This window comes from Psammomys obesus, unplaced genomic scaffold (assembly GCF_907164565.1).
Source record: "Psammomys obesus unplaced genomic scaffold, mPsaObe1.curated_primary_1811, whole genome shotgun sequence".
NCBI classification, from domain to species: Eukaryota; Metazoa; Chordata; class Mammalia; order Rodentia; family Muridae; genus Psammomys; species Psammomys obesus.
In genome coordinates, this window is record NW_026596088.1 from 6,580,774 (window position 1) to 6,602,493 (window position 21,720).

Here is a 21,720-nt window from a genome sequence, read left to right on the forward strand (position 1 = left end):
GCAATCAGGCAGGAATATTGGCTTCTGTTGAGAGATTCATTTATTTCAGCCCAGCTAAGTGTCGAAAGAGAAACCCAACGCCGCCTGGTGCTCCAGGGAAGGGGAATCAAGCCAGACTGGAAACGAGATCACGCCGTGGCTAAAAGGGTGTTCTCTCTTGCTCTCTCTCTCTCTCTCTCTTTCTCTCCCCCTCCCTCCCTCATCACTACAGCTTCTCTGTCTCCAAGCCAACATGGGATGGAAAAAAAGCACCCACTAGAGAGACTGGCTGGCTTAAGAATTTGCAAGATGGTTTTTAATAATTATTTTTCCAAGGCCCCAGGGTCTCCCTGCGCTCGCTGAGGCTCTTCAGGTAAAGGTCAGGCCACTCAGCATAGGGGCTTGGTCATCAGAAGCAGCAGAGGAGAGCCAAGCCAAAGAGCCTGGGAGGTGGACTCTCCTGAAAGGAAACACAAGGCAAGAAGGCCCATGAGGTAGCTAGAGACCACAGAGGGTGGGTGCAGCATGGCCCCCTCCCTGCGTTTCTCTCTCAGGAATGAGGCCTCTCACCTGCAGACCTGCATTCCTTCATCCCTTAAATGGGAGTGACAGAGGAACTTTGAACAAAATGAGACTGTGTGAGCATGCGCCTGAGCCACCTTAACCAAAGGAGTCGGGGGGGGGGGGGAAAGCTTGTACAAGATGCAAATGTCTGGGTGCTTTGCTGGGCATGCCAATTTAGAAACTCTTGGGGGAGGCCCGGGAATCTGAATTTAAGAATTGCTCCCAGGTACTTAAGAAACAAGAGCTGGAGAAAGGGTCCAGGGTCCTTAAAAAGTGTTCACCTAATGGCAGTCTTGGGGGGGGGGGCGGTTGGAGGGGTAAATGGAGGAAGGGAATGTAGGGTCTTGCCTTGCCCCCTTCTGACGATGATGTTTCAAGCGAAAACTGGTCCCTACCTCTCGGCAGAGGATTTGACTATGTCTCTTAACTTAAACGTGTACCTAGCACTGGGACAGACTGCACAGGTGCATCATTTGTAACAGAAAACATGGTAACCCAACTGAGAATTGAAGTGGGTCTGCTTAGGCTTAAGTCTCAGCCCTTTAACCAGCCATTGTTCTGCTCCCACAGAGGGGATGGGACGTTTCTGAGGGGCATAGCCAGATCCACAGACCCAAAATGCAGAGCGCAGGACAAGGGTACGGTAAGCCCTTTAAAAGTGCAAGGCTTCTGGAGACTCGAGTTGTTTGTGTGTGTCCAGAGTACGTAAACAAAACAAATGCACCAGGTCCTGACAACATGGCTTGTTCCTCTCCCTGGGGAGAGGAACGGAAAAGCTGGAGGCCAGAGACAAAAGGCAGCGGTTTATTGCGTAACGTTCAGGCCTTCTATATGAAAAACTATACTCTTTTTCCACCTTCTGTTTCACCACACAAGAGGCCCTATGAAGTCTACGTTTCAGTGAAAATTTGCAAACGATAAGTAAGTCTATCCAAGAACATGGCTCTTATTTGGAAGTGCCACTTGTGGCCACAGACATTGTTAGGTTCCCCCAATTCAACATCCTCAGTGGAAGGAGAGGCGTGAGCACGGGGGTTCTTAAGGAAGAGCCTGGGTGTTTCTCGGGGTTATCCCTCACTCAGGATAGACTCCGCCTCCATCATCTTCTCTCTCTGCCACACCGCCTGAGAGTCATGGCAGCACCGTGTCCTCTCTCCCCCTTCCACGACTGGATTTGTGAGGGCAAGGAAGATGCACTCGGCTTGCTCTAAACTGTCTGCCCAGAAGTACAGACCCACACCTAGCCAAAAGGTGGTGTCCACCCAGTTCAGGAGTCGGGAAGGTGTGGGAGAGTGAGGGGCTGAGGAAAGGAGTCAGCAAGAGTAAGAAGAGAAAGCCTTAGCACCAGGGGTCATGGCATCCACCCTACCCTCTCTCCCCCCTCCTTCCTTTTGCCCCTCCTTTTTCCTCCCTATCTTGCTTAGCCCTCAGTCGCCACCATCTGCCGCTGCTGATTGCCTCCCTGGCCTTGTGGCTTTGAGATCTTATTGACAAGGGGCATCACCTGCCCTTATCTATCCATAGTCTCAGTCCCTACATGGTAGGTATCAAAGAGATAGATACACAGTGGTTGATTAACACAGGACAGCAAGTAGGCAGATGAAAGCAGTCATTGAAATGAATTTAGTCCGGAGAGATTCCGATCCGGTGGATTCTGGGTCACACCTGGGGAATTCAAAGTCTTTTAAAGATCCCCAGGTAGCTTCAAAGATGCAAGAGCTGACACGGGCATTCAAAGGCAGCTTGGCTGGAACTTATCTTTGAGAGCAAATACTCAGTGTGTCCATCAAGTCTCCACCCCGGATCAGGGGAACCTCCCCACCTTGCAGGGTAGATCAAGGTTCCGAGAAGGGGAGTGGAGGTGGGTCTGAGGCAGGTGCCCCTGTGCTCACCTGTTGGAGACGCGGTGGAGGCTGGCCAGGTAGGGCTGGCACTCACAGCCTCATTCTGCCAGGAGTGAGTCTTGGCGCCATCTAGTGCCCTCTGGAGGCTCTGCAGCTGTGCCGGGCTGAGCTGCAGGCGCTGGGAGTGGGTCACCGAGGCAGCATTCTCAGGACCCAAGGAAGCGATCTGCTCCTTGGACAGCTCCTGCAGCCAGGAGCCGGGGGTGGAGGGGGCGAGAGGCGGGGTGGAAAGGGTGGGAGGCGGGGGTCAGTACATCCTCTCCGGATTTTCCTCGTTTATCCATCTGCTCAAAGCTTCACAACTTTGTCATACCCTTGCACCGTAAGCAAGCATTAAATAAAAACCCGAAAGAAACTATCTTTGAATCCTGTTCGATTTGTCCACCAACAGCAGCTGAACTCCAGGCCTCTTAAAAAAGAGAGTGTGGGAGATTTTTTTTTCCCCAAGTGTTACAGGGTATTAAGCCATTCTAAGTCCAGGCTGAGACTTTTGCCTGGAAGTAATTAGAAGCATTAAAGGGGTCTTGGCTTTCCACGTGAGTGCTGTTAATTACTTTGCACCAGAGGAAACACTGAAGAAGCGAGCTCTGACTGAATGCCAGCCTGAATCTGAGCACATACCAGGCGTGTGATCTTCCCAAGATCGCGCTCTCTGGGCACCTGCAAGGTGAGTTAGGACTACCAGAATACTCTGATGAATCCTGGTAGCTCTGAGGAGGGCAAGGGGCACTGATTTTTCTGTTAACGCTGCCATGGACATCAGAAGTGGAACACTCTGCTGGGCACACTGCAATTTGATTTTCAGGGCTGTGGACAGGATATTTCCTGAAGTCACATAGCTTCGAAAGATGGGGCTCAGTGGCTAGCTCCATCGAGACTAGGAAGAGATAGATAGCATGGCAGGAGAGCCTCTGACATCTCCTGACTGCTTTAAAGCCCCCCCCCCAAAAAAAAGCTAGGAATTCATGTTTCTGTTCCTTTATCCCTTTCTTTCCTATTGACTACTCACTTTGCTCCTGTCCAAATACATTCCTCCTGAAATTGAATTCTTCTGTTTACAGCCCTTCTCTGTATATTCCCCACCACTCCAGGACACAGCTCAGGCTCCTGAACATAGCAATGGCACCTTCAGGCTGGGAATCCTGCCTGCCTCTCCAGCCTCCCTGCAGATGCTCTTCTCTCTGGGCAGAACAAGGATCTGCATTCCCCCAGACTGAAGCAGCCCCTGGGCCCTTCCTTCTGTCTGGGACACCGCCACCTTCCCTTTGCTGATGCTGACTCACAACTGTCATTAGCCGAGTGTGTATTGCAAAAATTATCTATTTTTCCACTGCTGCTGACTTGTGACCCACAAGCTAGATTGAATCCCTAGGCCTCTAGCCGATTCAAATAGGCTACACACACACACACATACACACACACACACACACACACACACACACACACACACACACCCTTACACCCTTTTCTGTGTAGCCAGGGCTCTCCAGTTGAGCTCAGACCACACCCAGCCTACTTCAGCCAGGATATCACTTTCCTGGCCCCTGAAGGCACTATGCTGTAACCTCTTTTCCAGAGAATCTCCAGCCCCCAGGTATGCCTAGCCTGGAGCCATCGTGATGTAGTTGAGACAGAAATTTCAGGAATCAGAAACTGCCTGAGCAAAGATGATGCACCAGCTATACTCCGAACATGACCCTCACCGGGCCCTGTGCTTGAACACTTAGTGCTCAGCTGATAGCACTCGGCAGGTTGTGGAACCTTTGAGACACAGGGCCTAGCTGGGCAAGTAAGCCACCGCACCCACCACACCCTGAGCGGAAATAAAGCCCCTTCCTCAAGTAGCTTCTGTCAGTTTTACTTTGTTCGTCACAGCAACAGGACAAGTAACTAACGCAGCGGACTTGAGGCTATTGATTTCCCCCAAGTATCTGTGCAGGGTGCAGAAGTGTTGGAGGTGCCCAGCATCCCGGTGTGGTAGACAGGCTGTGTCCCCATGTTACCCCGAAAGCAACAGCACCAAAACTGAACCCAGAGTGGTGGCACAAACCTATAATCCTAGCACTCAGGAAGTTGAGACGGAGGGTGGTGTTGGAGGCCAGCCTGGGCTACCATACCAAGTTTAAGCAAAGTGAACAATATATTAAGTCGCTGTCTCCCCAGAAAAGGCTGGAGACATCCTCAGCCAGTATCCCAGCGCGGGGGAGACAGAGGCAGTTAAGTCCCTTGCTCATCAGCCAGTCGAAGCCCTCCGTTGAGCTCTAGACCAGCGAAGGATGCTGTCTGAAGAAGGGCATGGGGGTTGGGGTGTGGGGGAGCTGGGCAGTTAAGACCATTTGCTGCTCTTCCAAAGGACCCAGGTTCCATTCCTGACTCCCAGCACCCACATGGAGGCTCAAGCCAACCATAACTCCAGTCTCAGGGGATACAACGCCCTCTTCTGGCCTTGTTGGGCACTGCACATATGTGGTGCTCAGGTGTGCATGCAGGCAAAACACCCAAACATGTAAGATGAAAGTTTAAAAGAGAAAAGGTGAGGCTAGTAAGATAGCTCAGCAGGGTAAAGGCCCTGCTGCCAAGCCTGAAGACTAGGCTTGGAGAGACCAATAATCTCAAGTTGTTCTCTGGTCTCCACACATGCACTATGGCACACACACACACACACACACACACACATACACACAGGCATTAAATGATTAGTTTTAATTTTTTCAAATAAATAAAAAGGTTGACAACAACAAAGTAACAATACCCACGGTTGTCCTCTGGTCTCTGCATGCATGTACACACAAACATATACCTATACACATACAATAAAATGCCAAGGTCACCCCTATCTCATCAGAGCAGACCATTCTCTAAAACCCTGTGATCCCTGTCTGCAAATCCAAAGCCCATGAGCTATGAAAACGGACAGGTTTTTTTTCCCCAAAGTTTACTACAAACCAGCAAAAGTTGGACCTGAATAAAAAAGAGACTATTTATAGTGTGTTTGTTTAGTGTGACTGGTCACAGATTTCTTCCCAAAAAAATAATGTGTTTGCTTGTGACTGCTCCCTCAGACGTGCTAGAGGTGTGAAGACACACACCATGCATTGGGGTGACCTTTACAAAACCTGAAAGCTTCTGAGTCCTGAAACGCATCTGTCCCCGGGGCTTTTACACAGGGTTTATGAACCTGTCGTACCTCCAGAAGTGGAAAATCAGTACCATGGCTAAAAAGAATAATAAGATAATTTTTTAATTAGAAAAAAATTCTTAAAAAGCCACCTGACAAATAAATGTTCAATGTCCTTAGTCATCAGGGAAATGCAAATCAAAATGACTCTAAGAGTCTATTTTAGATCCATCAGAATGGCTAAGATCAAAAACTCAAATGACAGACAGCAAAGGCTGGCAAGGTTGTGGAGCAAGGGGAACCCTCCTTCATTGTTGGTGGGAGTGCAAGCTTGTACAACCACTTTGGAAATCAATCTGGCACTTTCTCAGAAAATTGAGAACAGCAATACCTCAAGACCCAGCTATACCACTCCTGGGCATATACCCAAAAGATGTTCCACCTAAGCACACTTGCTCAACTATGTTAATAGCAGCTTTATTCTTAATAGCCAGAATCTGAAAACAACTTAACCAAAGAACCAAAGAACGAAAAAAGAAAATGCGGTACATTTGCACAATGGAATACTACTCAGCAATTAAAAACAAGGATATCATGAGATTTGCAGGCAAATAGATGGAGCTAGAAAATATCATCCTGAGTGACGTAACCCAGACCCAGAAACGTGCATGGTATATATTCACTTATAAGTGGATATTAACCAGAAAGTACAGCATAGCCATCCTACAATCTAAAGAAGCTAAGTAGCAAGGAGGGCCTGCAAGGGGGATGCTGAAATTTCACTCAGAAGGGGAAATAAAATAGACATCTGAAGCCGATAGAGGGAGAGAACTGGGTGAGACAGGGAGGGGGGTAACGAAGGGTAGGGATCGGGACGGTGGGGGAAAATGGGGGGGCTAGGAGAGAGAACTGAAATGGGGGTGCAAAGTGTGAGGCTGGGGAGTCTATGATGGTGATCCTAGCCTAGAACTCCTAGCAGAGAGGTGTATGGAGCCAGAAGTGGTCGCCTCCTACAGCCAGGCAAGACTTCTAGTGGAGGGAGGGGGCCCTAACCCCCACGCAGAATCGTTGGCCCAGCCAATCAGTGACTGGCCCAACTTAAATCATATGCCGTGAGACAGAGCCCACCGCTGATACTACTAGTAATATTCCGCTATTCCTGGAGAGAGGAGGCTAGCGTAACAGTCACTTGAGTGGCTTCACGCAGCCGCTGGTGAAAACAGACACACAGCCAAACATCAGGCAGAGCTCAGTGAGTCTTATGGAAGAGGTGGAACAAGGATTGAAAGAGCCAGAGAGGTCAATAAAACAGACAAAGTCAACTAACCTGGACCCATAGGGGCTCCCAGAAACTGAACCACCAACCAGAGAGCATCCATGGGATGGTTCTAGCCATGCCTTCCCCACCCCCCAACATATGTAACAGTTGTACAGCTTCATCCTCATGTGGGACCCCTAACAGCAGGAGCAGGGACTGTCTCTGACTCTGTTGCCAGCTTTTGGATCCCTTTCTCCTAACTGGACAGCCTTGTCTAGCCTCAATAGAAGAAGATGGTCCCAGTCTTGCTTGATATGCCGAGATGGGTTGGTACCCATGGGAAGTCTCCCCTTCTCTGAGAAGAAAGGTGGGGCATGGTGAAAGAGGAGGACAGAGAGAGGGACTGAGAGGGAAGGAAGGAGGGGAACTTGTTACCAGGATGTAAAATTAATTAATTAACTAATTAAAGACAAACAAACAAATAAATCAATGCAGCTACTTTTTTAAAAGCCACCTGAGTGCTCGCTTTGGCAGTACATATACTAAAAAAGCCATCTGAAATTATCCTGTGGGCATTCGCTGCTCGCACACAGATCTTCTCTGGCCCTAAAAGCAAAGGGCTGGCTGGAAGGCCAAGAAGCCAAGCCTGTCGTCTATTTGCCTGCATGATCTGAAGTGAGGTTGCTCCCTGAAGAAATGAGCACCTACTTTGAATGTCTCACCGGGCAGGCATCTTATGGCTGACGGCTGGAAATGTGGCATTAGTTCCTTGTTTAGCATTCGGAGCTCTGCCTTAGTTAATCCAGCTAAGGAGAGAAAGAATCACACGTGTTTAGCTCAAGCTGCCGGAACTCTACCGAGTTGTTAATGGTTCAGCATAATGTGCAGAGCAGTGAGTCCCAGGAAAGCACTGTTCCTTACCTCACCAGAAAGCCAAAGAGGGAATCCAGTTCCTTAATCAACTTGGGAAAATATGTGGGTCATATTAGCCCTGATTGGCCTCCTACAGTGGAGTGTATACCCACAAGGAGGTTCATTTACACACTTTAAGACTGGGTATAAATCTATTTAGGGGCCAATTAAATCACATTCTAGACCAGCGTTTTTGAAACCACAGTGTGCATAAGAACCCCTGGGAGGGCCCATTTAAAATGCAAGCTTACGAACACAGTCCCTTGCAACTTAAGTCTTGACGTCCAGGTTCCCCAAGAACCCCTTCAGCTTGGCTTCCCGTGACCAAGGATTATTACTTTGTTCTGTTATGTTTTACTTTAGTCCCAATTTTAAATTCAAAAAGAGAGAATGTGCCCAGAGACCTCTTACCTGCAATGGTCCCAAGCTCCTGCAAGACAGAGCTGGTCCACTCTGTGGGTCTCCCAAATACAACTTCCGCTTTCTTCTTAAACCCAGCCAAGACAGGGCTGCTGCAGAGCAGTGTCCCAATTCTGGCTACCACTGCCCTAGTTAGAGAGGAGGAACCTGGTGAGTCTGGCTGACTCTCTAGCTATCGAGCAGTGCACAAAAGATAAATAATCTCAGCACCTAGACAGGAGCCAGAGAATCCGTTGCCTACTTTAGCCTGGAAAGGGACAAAGATTAGAAAGTGGGAAGCATCTGTACAGATGAGTAGATGGTTTGATGGGCAGATGGATAAGTAGACGGATGGGTAAATGGATAGATGGGTGGATGATGGGTGTGTGGATAGATAGATGAATGGGGAGAAGGCTAGGCAGAGAGATGAATAGGAGATGGGTGGATGAATGGAGGAATGCATGTATGCACAGATCATGGAGGAGTGGGGATAGAGGTGACAAGGCGCGTGAATGGATGGGTAAATTGATGGAGGGATGAATGGATGAAATGGTGAATGTGTGAATAAATGGGACATTTGCCACTTTGCAGACAGGTGTTTTGGTTACCTGAATTCTGATGTCTTTATGAGTGGTATTTCAGTGGTGTCCATGGCACATAGAATAGGGCCAAGCCCAACCAAATGGAAGCTTTTCAGATCCTGGATACGGTAGCCTGAATCTTCAAGGAATGACTGCAAAATGGATTTAGCCTAGTAAGAAGAAGAAGAAGAAGAAGAAGAAGAAGAAGAAGAAGAAGAAGAAGGAGAAATATATGTTAGTATATATGTTAGTTTCTTTCCTCTGGAAACCATTATGACTTCCAGGTGGCTTGACCATTCAAGCTCTTAAGCATCCAGAGCTGGGTATTTCTGGCACCTGTCTCCACAACTCTCCAGAAAACCTCTTAAGCCCTGCCTCCCTGATTCTCCTCAAGCCTCTCCTCCATAGGAAACGTGCTTCTGTATTTCCAACTATTTAAACCCAGCTATCCTCTGTGTTTTAACCCAATTAAAATGTCATTTCTGCATCAAAAGCTCAAGCTAGAATGAATTTTCTTTTCTCTCTTTTCTACAGAAGTATATCTTTCCTTCGATCTTTAGTTTCAAAGAATATAAATGATTTTGGTGCTAAAAAGAAATTTTACACAGGGGTGTCTCTAATGAAGTTTGTCTGATTGCAGGGTCTCACATAATTCCAGCAGAGAAGCTATTCAAATCTCATGACTAGTCCGTTGGAAAACCACTCTCCCCCATGTGGTTTAGCTGGAGCCAACTGCATCACAGACTCCACAGGCCTTGTTCTATGCCAATCATGTCATTTCTCTGTCTGGCCACAGTGACTGGAAATAGTATGGGCTTTCAAAACCTCAAAGTCCACCCCCAGTGACATACCTACTTCAACAAGGCCACACCTCCTAATCCTTCCCCTACAGTTCTACCAACAGGGGACCAAGCATTTTGGATTAGGCGTGTGTTGGCTAGATGAATCAGAAGAGCTTTTGTTTTTCTTCTTGAACTCAGAAAGAAACACATGGGGATCCTTGGGAGGCTATACACAGATATCTTCTAGAACCCATGACACTGAGAAGGCCTCCCTACCTCAGAAGGAAGCAAATGCAAAAGAAAGCTGAGTCCCTCAATATGGAAAAGGCTGGATTACCAGCAACAGTGCGGAAGCTCCTGGATGAAGGTGTGCCTGCACTCGGAACTTGAACTTTTCTATGATGAGCAAGGTGGTCATCTGAGTGAAAATGGTTCCCACGGGTTCATTCGATTGAACGCTTGGTCCCAGTTGATAGAACTGTTTGGGGAGGGTTAGGAGGTGTGGCCTTGTTGAAGTAGGTGTGTCACTGGGGGTGGACTTTGAGATTTTGAAAGCCCACCATTTCCATTTAGCACCATACCCTACTCCTTCCTTTGTGCTTGTGGACCAGATGTAAGCTCTCAGCTAGTGCTCCAGGGCCTTGCCTGCCTGACTATTGCCATGCTCCCCACCATGACTGTTTTGGGCTCACCCTCTGAAGCTGTGAGCCCCTACATTAAACACTTTCCTTTATGAGTTGCCTTGGTCATGGTGTTTTGTCATGGTAATAGAACAGTAGCTAAAACAAACATCAACAAATTTCTTTCTTCACTCAGGTTGGTTTGTGTTGGGTTTGTTGCTGCTTATAAATAAATGGGCCCTGATTCACTTGATTTTCCTACACTGGACCTGAAAAGAATCCAAGCTGATTCTTTGGGACTGAGCTACATAATGAAGTGTGGATGCTTCTGTACTGATAAGATGCTTCGAAGCAGATAAGACTGACGACAAGAGGTCAGAAGACAAAGATAAGGAAAAGGCATCCAAGCATGAACATCCAGCGTTACAGTGGGAGCACAGGTCATGGGACACAGACAACCTCCTCTCTCCCTTTATGTCAGCCATCTGCATCACACAACTCAATGGTTAGATAGAATGCCGAGAAAAATGCCAAGAAATACTAAAATGCTGCAGTGGTGTTCCACTTTCCACGTGGCTGCTGCTGTCCCCCCCCATGTCTATTTAATGTCCACACTCACAGAGACAGCTATGTCCCTGGGCTTCCTCACCTCAAACAGCACCCCCTCTCACTATTCTTATGAGCACCCCATCCACCTTCTGTCTGTATCACTTATCACAATTTTTCAAAAACTTCCCCTTGATCACTCTTCTGTCCATCTCACTGGTAGATCCCCAAAGGATCATGCTTGGCTTGTCACTGTGTTCCAAGTGTCATGCATAAAGTCAGCTATATAATTTATGATAAATTGAGGGAATAAATGACCATCAGAGTGAGCGAGCCGTAGAAATCATGGAAAAACACATGCATCTCGGAAAAGGCATGGTTTCGGTGCCTTCACTAGACAAACTTGTGAAATGACATGTTCATTAAGTCAAACATTTGATTCCCCCATTGGTGGCACTGGTTTGGAAGGTTGTGGAAACTCTGGAAGGTGAGGCTTTAGAAGAAATAAGACTACTGTGACTCACCTTTAAAGATTCTACCCGGTCCCCAGTGCCTTCGTTATTCTGTGCATCCACTCCACCAGGAAGTGAAGCACCCTCCTCCACCACCGTGACCTTCTGCCCGAGCACACGAAGCCATGGGGCCCTATGAAGCCGTGAATGAAATAAATCTTTCCTCTCTTAAGTTATTTGTGTTGGGTGCTTTGCTACACAGCAACAAGAAAAGGACAGACTGGTCGCTGAGGAGTTGCACTCAATGGTTACATAGCTCACAGCTGCTCTAGATAAGTCCAGAACACTGGCTTCAGCTCACATGCTCGGTAACACGCATGCTGAGTAGAGAAGCTGGCCTGCTGAGCACTCGGCTGGCTTTTGCAGCAGCATCTGGACAGCTTTACCCACACTGCCTCAGCTAGTCATCACCACAGCCCTATTAGCCAAATGTTAATATTGTTCCTCTTTCTCCAAAAACCCACTGAGGTATGAAAAGGTTGAAGCCATATTAGTCTGCTACTCAACTAATAATTCTATGTTGAAAAACCAGACAGAGGCAGGAGGCATGGTTCGTAGGACCTGTTACGCAAGTGTGAAGATGAACCCACATTAGCGCCGGATCAGCGTGGAAGCCCACCTGTAACTCTGGTCCTCTGATGCCAGAGACAGGGATCCCCAGAGCAAGCTGCCTATCTAGACCAGTCAAATCCGTGGGGTCTGGGTTCAACTGAAAGACCCCGAATAAACTGGGGAGAGAGTGAGAAAGACCCCGAGTGTCACCCTGGGGCATACACAAACACGAAATGTTAAAACCTGCGCAGTGAAACACCACAGTCGTCCTAGCCAGTGAAGATGTTTGCCTCTGAAGGGGGAAAACAATGGAGATTCAACAGCACCCGATATTGCCATATAGTCGACACTAGGAAGGCCCCACTCTGCCTGGCTTCTGAGATCAGACAAGACCGGCTGGTTCACAGCAGTATGGCCTTGGACAGGATTTTCCTTATGAAGTCAGGTTTTACTAGTTAACTTGTGGTAATTTGTGCTCCTCAAAAAATATCATGGATGCTCATTTTAAAAGTGAAAGTGCAAAATTACAATTCAAATAAAACTGCTTTGAAGATGTGGTATCAAATTGTCCTTGCACCTGGAACCCGGAAAATGCAAGCTCAGCCTGCAAGGTCATAAGTCAAAATATATTTCCTTGGAATGTCTGGGCCAGTGTTTAGGTAATGATTCTGAGACAATTAACACCAATACTTGTAGGCAATATTAACCACTGAAAACTGAGTAGCTGTAAGATTTCAGTCTCTCTGTTCATCCCTCTGGCTTCTATAATAGATTTCCCCCCCTTACATTAGATTTTAAGCTGCTATCTGCTAATGTAGTTCCTGCAGGTCTGACTATCAATCTAGAAACATGCATTTAAAGGTTTGATTGGAGGCTGAAGTTGAAGAACTGACTGCAAATGATATATGCAAATGTTACATTTTCATATCCTTTTCAAACATACTGATATATCTCGCTGCCATCCGCGGGAATTAAAACTGGCGCACGGGGAAGGAGATGCTCTAGCTTCTAAGTTAGATCTATTTTTCGGTTTATTCCAGGCTGCAAATAAAATCATTTTAATATCAGAAATGGAAGGTGGCACTTCACAAACTAGTCAAAACCAGTTTTAGAGTCAGAGAACCACGGGACTACAGAGTGTTGGCGAAAGGAACTTCAGTTTACTGGGTTTAATCCTTTTCATCCTTCAAACAAAGAAATGAACTCAGAGAAAGGGAAGTGATTGTGGAGAAAGTGAGTCACTGGGAAGTGAGCCTTCACGTTTATAGCCTGGCTTAACTTCCTGTTCACTTCCTGCTTCCTGCCTGCCCATTCAGTGTTGACCAGCTGGCTTCCTGCTCATGAAACCTTGCTTTCCTTGCTTGAAGACACACCTTCCCCACTGGAATGGAATATGTCCCCTCAGACTGTGAGCTAGAATAAACCCTTCCCTCTGACATTGCTCCCTGTCAGGTGTTCTGTCATAATAGTGAAAAAGAGTAACTAATACAACGATTAAGTTTTACTGACCTTTATATATTATTGTTCAACAATAATATATTACATATTATTATAAAACATATAATATTATATATATATATGTGTGTGTGTGTATTTTTTGCTTTGAAGATATGGTATTAAATTGTCCTTACACCTAGAACCCAGAAAATGCAAGCTCAGCCTGCAAGGTAATAAGTTAAAATATATTCCCTTAAATGTCCAGACTAGAATATACATGATTATTCTGGGACAATTAATACCAATATTTGTAGGCAATGCTCCTGCTCCAGGCAAGGCAATCCACACCATACTTTACTTGAAAGATGCCACTCAGAATCATGGGACATCACCATTTTGATTACAAAAACCTCATGAGAGAAGAGCCCACACATTGGCTTTGCCTGCTCAACACCCATCCCCCCTTAGTTTAATAATACCACTACTTTTCCTTTTGCCAACTACTCTGCATTAGTTTCATCTTATTGCTATTACAGATTACCACCTGGTGGTAAAACATATGTATTCACTCATAGTTCTGGAGGCTTTAAGTCCTAAAATGAATCGGCAGGGTGTGTTCCATTTAAGAGCTTTAGAGAGACTCCATTTCCTTGGGGTTAGCTCTTTCCTTAATTCATGGCCACCTCTTCCATCTTCAGAACCATCACCCTAGCACCTTAAAGCCCCTGTCTCTTACTGCTTTCATTGTTGAGTCCCCTTCTATGGTTATGGCTTCCTGGCTCTCTCTTACAAGGTTCCTTATGATCACACTGGACCCGTCAGGATCATTTCATATCTCAAAATCTTTAAAAGTCTTTTTGTACATGTTTGAGTATGTGCTGGGTGTATGTGTTGTACCATAGGTGTGCCAGTACCTGTGCATGAGGGCATCAGATCCCCTGAAACTGGAGTAAGGCTCACAGTTGTGAGCCGTACATTGTGAACTCCGGGAATGGGACCTAGGTCCTCTGCAAGAGCAGCAAATGTTCTGAACCACTGAACCATCTGTCCAGCGTCCATCTCAAGATCTTTAAGTGACTTTCCTCTGTAAAGCCCCTTTCTGCAATGCAGATTGTATCTATGGGCTTTTAGAAACTCTGATTGAAGAGCTCTGTCTTCCACATACCCTCCCCTACTGTCAGATCACCAGGTGGCCATAAAGAATTCCACCCACAGTAGCAGGATAACCAACCCACGTATTCCACTCCACAGAGGAATGACTGCTCAGAGCTGAACAATACATGAGCAGAGTTAACAATGGGACTTTCTGATATAATAAATGAAAGAAGAGAGACATTTTGATGGGCTGCTAGTTAGGCAGAGTGTGTGTGTACTTAATGCTGAGAATAACCACTGAGGGATAGCTAGCCAAGAATGAAGCTAACATGGAGGCAATTGCAACTAGATATCCCAAATGCCTCACCCAATCAAAACTAGAATTTAGGAGGGTGTTTTGAAACCACAGATCAACAACCAAGCAAATTTTTCAGCCCATCATAAACAACTAGAAAACTGAACAAAATATAGAAAGCAATGGCATTAAAATATTGAACAACCAGGGATCATGAAACAAGGTTAAAAAAAAAAAGTGAGCCCTAAAATTGTTCTTTAGAGGCGCTTTCTACATCATAAGTCAGGAAAGACCAATGGAGCCTAATGGTCTAGCTGTGTTGAAGACATAGATCTGAGGTCAAAAAAGCAAACCTAGCAAGCACACTCCCCATCAGTTCAAATCTCAGCACTTACCAAGTAGCAACCCACTTCTCTTGACCTCCAGAAGATGAGAGTGTCTTGCCATTCATTTATTCAATACATATTTATTATGTGATGAAACATGCATGTGTAACCATATATTTTTAAAGAAAAAAAATATGTGCTAGTCATCTTTTATGGATACAATTTCTGTGCCCAGGATCTAGCCTAAGCCAGTATAAATATCACAGATAGTCCCCAGACAGATGAAATCAAACTCTTAGAATGTTTTCTTCCCATTAGAACAGCCTCAAAGAACTGACAATCTGGATTTTTCTATAAATAATTATACAAAAGGATGAGAGAGAAGACCAAGTTCAGGAAGGCCAAAGAACCTCTCACTTCAGGGGCAAGGAAAGAGGAAGAAATTCTGTGGTGAGAGTTCTAGAAATCAGCAAAGATGTCTTTCTGAGCACTGAGTCCTGATCTCCACATGCCTGGATGTCAGGAATGAAACCACACAGAGAGTAAGAATCAGGAGATGGCAGCAAGCTACGCAGTTCTTAAGGTTCATGTGGAGTTGGAAAGAAGCTTTCTCTCCCACCAGCCAGAATGAAGAAACCGTAAAATAAATGGAAAATAGGAATATTCCATAGAAGAGTCAGAAGGAAGTATGTTAGCCACAAAATAAAGATTACTCCACCCCAAGAAAGCTCAGAAGAATGCAACAAAAAGATAAAAATTACTAGCAAACACTTACATATAGTTCAGAGCAAAGCAAAGCCTAGTATTCTTTAAAGGCATATGATTAATATTTATTTATTAGTTATTTATTGGAATTTTTTTGAGACAGGATTTTTCTGTGTAGCCTTGGCTGTCCTGGAACTCAGAGATCTCTCCCTCCCAATTGCTGGGATTAATGGCATGCACCACCACCATCCAGAACCTAAATCAAACTTTTAATGATGTGACATAATGCCCATCAATTAGACAACATTACTAAGTGTCATTGTTTCCCTGCCTTTGTCTCAGAGCAAGTGAAAAATTACTAGGCTTTTAAATAAGCATAACCCCTAATTAGGAGAAAAATCAATCCATAGATACATCCTGGGAGGAACGGGAGAGATGGCTCACTGGTTGAGAGCACTGGCTGCTCCTCCAGAGGACCAGAGTTCAATTATGGGCACACACATCAGACAGTTCATAACCACCTGTAACTCCAGCACAGGGGAACTGGTGTCCTCTTCTTCCCTCCAAGGATACCTTCTCGCACATAACAGACAAACACATACATAAAATTTTAACAACCAAAATAAACCTAAAGGAAGGAAGGAAGGAAGGAAGGAAGGAAGGAAGGAAGGAAGGAAGGAAGGAAGGAAGGAAGGAAGGAAAGAAGGAAAGAAGGAAAGAAGGAAAGAGAAAGAGAGAAAGGCTGAAAAATGACAACAATGATGGAAATATTAGGAAGGATATAAGAGAAGCTATTCTAAGTGCTATATATTTATTCAGGGATATAAAGTCAAAACATAATCAATTAAGGGAATTAGAATCTTAAAAAAAAAAAAAAACAGGAACAACTACCCACCTGTCCTGGGGTCCATTCTGTCTGCTGGCCCAGGGATGCTACAGTGTCTAAGGAGCTGAGGTCCAACTGCTCCAACTCACTCTCATTAAGAGCCAAAGCAATGTGCCCCAGGGAGACAATGTAGTGTTCCTTCCAGTGGGAGGGCAAGTCCCAAACCTTTATGTGGGAGAAAAACAGACCAGGCCAAACGTCAGTGACCGCACCTGCTGTGATCTATACTTTATATCCTCCCAAAACCCATCACTGAGACCAAATCCCCAGTGTGGTGGTATTAGAAAATGGTTCCACCCATATAGATGGAATCCCTGCCCACTTGCACTGTATTAGCACGAGATGCTGTAGGAAACCATCACCTAAGAAAAATTCACACTCGCCAGACACTGAATCTGTCAGTGCCTTGATCGTGGACTTCCTAGTTCCCAGAGCTGTTAGAAATACATTTCTGTTGTTCACAGGTTAAGCAGTATAAGGTCTTTTATAGAAGTTTGCTCACAGAGTGAATCTGTCTGTCTGTCTGTCTCTCTCTCTCTCTCTCTCTCTCTCTGTCTCTCTCTCTCTCACACACACAAAACCTGCTGTACCAATTTGTGCCAAAATCCTTACAGAGGTTGATAGTCTTTCACTGGGGAAGGAGGGGTATTGTTCCACTTCTGGGAAGTTAGCCCAGGAAAATTATGAGACGAGTGCTCAAAGCCATATGTTCAAACGTGTACAAAGGCTTATTTAGGGTTTGAACACGAAGCATTCCCCACAAAAGCTCATGTGTTGAGGGCTTGGTTTCTGGCTGGTGATTGCTACTAAGATGTGGTTGGGCCATGGGGACAATAACCTCATTGAGAGATGAATCCATTGATGAGTTCACAGATAAATGGACTATTAGGATGTGTGGACTAGCTGGAAGAAAAAAAATTGGGTGGGCACAGCCTTTGAAGGATGCTGAGAGCCCTTGTCTGTCTGTCTGTCTGTCTGTCTGTCATCATCACTCCCTTCCCCCGGCTGCCATGAGTGAGCACCTACGCTTCATCATGCCCTCTCTAACATGGTATTCTGTTTTACCTCAGACACAAACCAAGAGCCAGCTGGCTGTGGACCAAAGCCTCTGAAACCATGAGCCAAGATAAACCTTTCTCCCTTTTAAGTTGTCTTTGCCTAGATACTTTGTCACAGCAATGGAAAGCTGGCTGGCATGGGGCATTTATTAAAAAAAAAAAAAAAAAAAAAAAAAAACTCAAAAGAATTCAAAGCTTAAGACTAGCTAAATAAAGACCAGTCACAAAACACTGATGTATATTTATCTTTCTGATACGGAAAAACACATTGCTTGTGGAAGACAAGTTACTGAATAATGAGTGCTATGTCGTTTTTTTGTAACTGATAATGTGAACCGAGATAACTTGTATCTGCATGTTCTGAGAGCTGCAGACACAACAACCTGTACAGATATTTAAGTTATAAGTCCTAACAGTAGCAAAATGACAGTTATGAAGTAGCAGTAAAGAAATTTTTGGTTGGGGGTCACCACAGCAAGAGGAAATGTGTTAAAGGGGAGCAGCGTTAGGAAGGTTGAGAGCCACTGTTACAAAGAGAAGCAGGGCCTCTAACTTGAACGCAGAGCTCACTGGTCTGGCTTGCTGGGCTAAGCCAGCTTGCTCCAGGCATCCCCCATTTCTGCTTCCCAAGGGCTGGGACCATGCTGGGCCCCCGACTCCTCCTGCTTTCACCAATTTTAAATTTTGGTCCTCACGCTTTCAAGGAAAGTGCTTTAACCACCGAGCCATCTCTCCAGCCCCTCAAAGGGAACTTTTTAAAAATGACAAGCTACTTCCAAACTACCTTCACACCCTTTTCCTGCTTTAGGGTGAATCTGTACCAGCTGCTGGGGAGGCCAGCTGTGGACAGCTGTTGGGGTTCTTCCAAGGGGAGGAAACAAAGGTAGCGTTCCTTCAAGCAGTTTAGGCCAGAATACGCACAGAACTTGGTTGGCAGAGATGCACATCATCTGTGCTGTGCTGTGCTAGGACGGAAGTACTAACAGCTTGCCCATTTCTGAGCTCAGGAAATCATGGCCACACTACTAAATTTCAATAAAATGGTATAGGTTGCAGCGCCTCAAGGGGTGCACACCTACAGGGAGGCTAAGGCTGGATACTGGCACTTTGTTTCCGTCGAGCTTTCCCAGGAGGCTTACCTGGATTGCCTTCTCCTTCAGGGCCCTCAGCTGAGGCCAGCTGAAACCCTTCACAGCTCCCAGCAATTCCACATTCCTAACGAAAGTGTCCTCCTCCATGCAGAGAAGGACCTCAGGGTCCCAGCAGGCATTGGCTTCGGCCAACTTGAAGATATCATCTGAAGAGGGAGCCACAACTCCATGGCAACCTGAGGAGCGCACACACAAGAGATGGATGGGAGGGAGTGATAGAGGAAAGGGAACAGTGGAAAGTATTAGCTGCCCCCTTTCATCACAGTCTTCACTAGTCAGACCCATCCTCAAGAGGCGGGGTTGTGGAAAAGCTAATAGCGGGGGAACTCAGAGCTCCCACCTCTGCCGTTTTGTGGTAAGGACGTGTTTTTATGCATCCACCAAGAGGCTTCACCAAATGGCAACTGAGCAGGTTACAGGTATATGCCTGTAAATCCTAGTGCTGGGAGAGCAGAGTCAGAAGCATCCCTGGGGCTTGCTGACCAAACCTGTGAGGTTCAGGGTCACTGAGAGAACCAAATGTCTACCCTTCCTTATAGGACTCAGAGTCCAGTGTGCAATTCCAGCCAAGTCCAATGTGAGGAAACAGAGAGTTTATTGGGCTTATGGGGTGACCCTAAAGCAATCACACCACAATCAAGTCTCACCCTGAATAAAAGAGTAAGCAGCATCCTTCTGCCCCTCATGGTTACTGCCGACCCTGATTAATTCTGCTCTCCTCGTGCCGGGTAAGAGTCTGTATTTACCAGGCAGCATTATAGAAATGCTGACACACCTGGTAGTCCTGGTACTCAGGAGACTGAGGCAGGAGGATTCAAAGCTCAAATCCAACTAGGGTTACACAGCCAGACCCAGTCTCAAAAGCAGGAGACAAGGGGTGCTTTCTGGTAATTTCCCACCTGCCAACCCCTTTGGAGACAGCGGAGGTTTAAATGCATAAATGACCCCTGAAGTCCAGCGTTCCCATCACCCACTTTAGAGGTGAACAGCTAGGCATGATGGCTCTCCTGTGGCCCCAGCACTAGAGAGGCTGATGCAGGTGGAATAAGAATCTCAGGTTTCCTGGACTACACAGTGAGTTGCAAGCCACCAGGCTACAGAGAAACCCTGACTGTTAAAAAAGAAGAAGTGGATTACTTGGTTTATTGCTTTTAAGCTTGTTTAGTTCTTTATATATATTGGATATGAGTCCTCTGTCAGATAAAGGGTTGGTGATGATTCTTTTCCAATCTGTAGGCAGTCGCTTTGTTTTGATGACGGTGTCCTTTGCTTTACAGAAGCTTTTCAATTTCATGAGGTCCCATTTATTGATTGTTGCTCTTAGAGCCTGTGCTGTTGGTGTTCTGTTCAGGAAGTTTTCTCCTGTACCAATGAGTTCTAGGGTATTCCCCACTTTTTTTTCTAGCCGATTTAATGTGTCTGGTTTTATGTTGAAGTCTTTGATCCACTTGGACTTCAGTTTTGTGCAGGGTGATAAGTATGGATCTATTTTCATTTTTCTACATGTAGACATCCAGTTGGACCAGCACCATTTGTTGAAGATGCTATCTTTTTTCCAAAAGCAATAAACCAAGTAATCCACTTAAAAAATGGGGAACAGAGCTAAAGAGAGAATTCTCTGTAGAGGAATATCGAATGGCAGAGAAGCACTTAAAGAAATGCTCAACCTCATTAGCCATTAGGGAAATGCAAATCAAAACAACCCTGAGATTTCACCTTACACTCATCAGAATGGCCAAGATCAAAAACTCAAGGGACAACATGCTGGAGAGGTTGTGGAGAAAGGGGAACCCTTCTCCACTGCTGGTGGGAATGTAAACTGGTACAACCACTCTGGAAATCAATCTGACGCTTTCTCAGACAACTAGGAATAGCACTTCCTCAAGATCCAGCCATACCACGCCTAGGCATATACCCAAAAGAGGTGCAAGTACACAAAAAGGACATTTGCTCAACCATGTTTGTAGCAGCTTTATTTGTAATAGCCAGAAGCTGGAAACAACTCAGATGCCCCTCAACTGAAGAATGGATGCAGAAACTGTGGTACATCTATACAATGGAGTATTACTCAGCAATAAAAAATAAGGAAATCATGAAATTTGCAGGTAAATGGTAGGACCTGGAAAGGATCATCCTGAGTGAGTTGTCCCAGAAGCAAAAAGACACGCATGGTATATATCACTCATATAAACATACAACATAGAATAAACCCAGTAAAATCTGCACATCTAAACAAACTAAGCAAAAGAGAGGACCCTAACTAAAATGTTCAATCCCCATCCTGAAAGGCAAAGAGGATGGACATCAGAAGAAAAAGAAAATAGGAAACAACCTCGGAACCTGCTACAGAGGGCCTCTGAAAGCCAGAAGAAAACAGGAAACAACCTTGAAACCTGCCACAGAGGGCCTCTGAAAGCTTCTGCAGTATAGACTGTCAAAGCAGATGCTGAGCCTGATGGCCAACTGATGGGCAGAGTGAATGGAATTTTATGTAAGAAGTGGCAAATAGTAAGAGCTGGAGGGGTCGGGAACTCCACAAGGAGAGCAACAGAACAAGATAATTTGAATACAGGGAACTTCCCAGAAAATCATACTCCAACCAAGGATTATTTGTGGAGATGACCTGGAACCCCTGCACAGGTGTAGCCCATGGCAGTTCAGTGTCCAAGTGGGTTACATAGTAATGGGAAGAGGGACTGCCTCTGACATAATCTCATTGGCCTGCTCGTTGATCACTTCCCCCTGAGGGGGGGAGCAGCCTTACCAGGCCACAGTAGAGGACGATGCAGCCACTTTTGATGAGAACTGATAGACTAAGATCAGAAAGAAGAAGAGGAGGACCTCCCCTATCAGTGGACTTGGGGAGTGGCATGCATGCAGAAAGGGGAGGGAGGGTGGGATCAGGAGGGGAGGAGGGAGGGGCTTATGGGGGGATACAAAATGAATAAAGTGTAATTAATAAAAAAAAGAAGAAGAAGAAGAAGAAGAAGAAGAAGAAGAAGAAGAAGAAGAAGAAGAAGAAGAAGAAGAAGAAGAAGAA

The 21,720-nt window shown here is 45.7% G+C and overlaps 1 protein-coding gene across 1 annotated transcript in view; it reads right to left on the reverse strand.

Moving 5' to 3' along the window:
- Positions 1 to 368: 368 nt before the first annotated feature.
- Positions 369 to 21,720, reverse strand: part of Otoa (otoancorin) — a 62,707-nt gene continuing 41,355 nt past the window's right edge. The window contains exons 22-28 of the mRNA XM_055627696.1: positions 18,669 to 18,856; positions 16,481 to 16,636; positions 8,743 to 8,885; positions 8,147 to 8,283; positions 7,532 to 7,629; positions 2,436 to 2,631; positions 369 to 439 (exon numbers count right to left, since the gene is read on the reverse strand). Of these exons, the coding sequence (XP_055483671.1) occupies positions 369 to 439; positions 2,436 to 2,631; positions 7,532 to 7,629; positions 8,147 to 8,283; positions 8,743 to 8,885; positions 16,481 to 16,636; positions 18,669 to 18,856 (989 nt within the window). The remainder of the gene's footprint in view (positions 440 to 2,435; positions 2,632 to 7,531; positions 7,630 to 8,146; positions 8,284 to 8,742; positions 8,886 to 16,480; positions 16,637 to 18,668; positions 18,857 to 21,720) is intronic.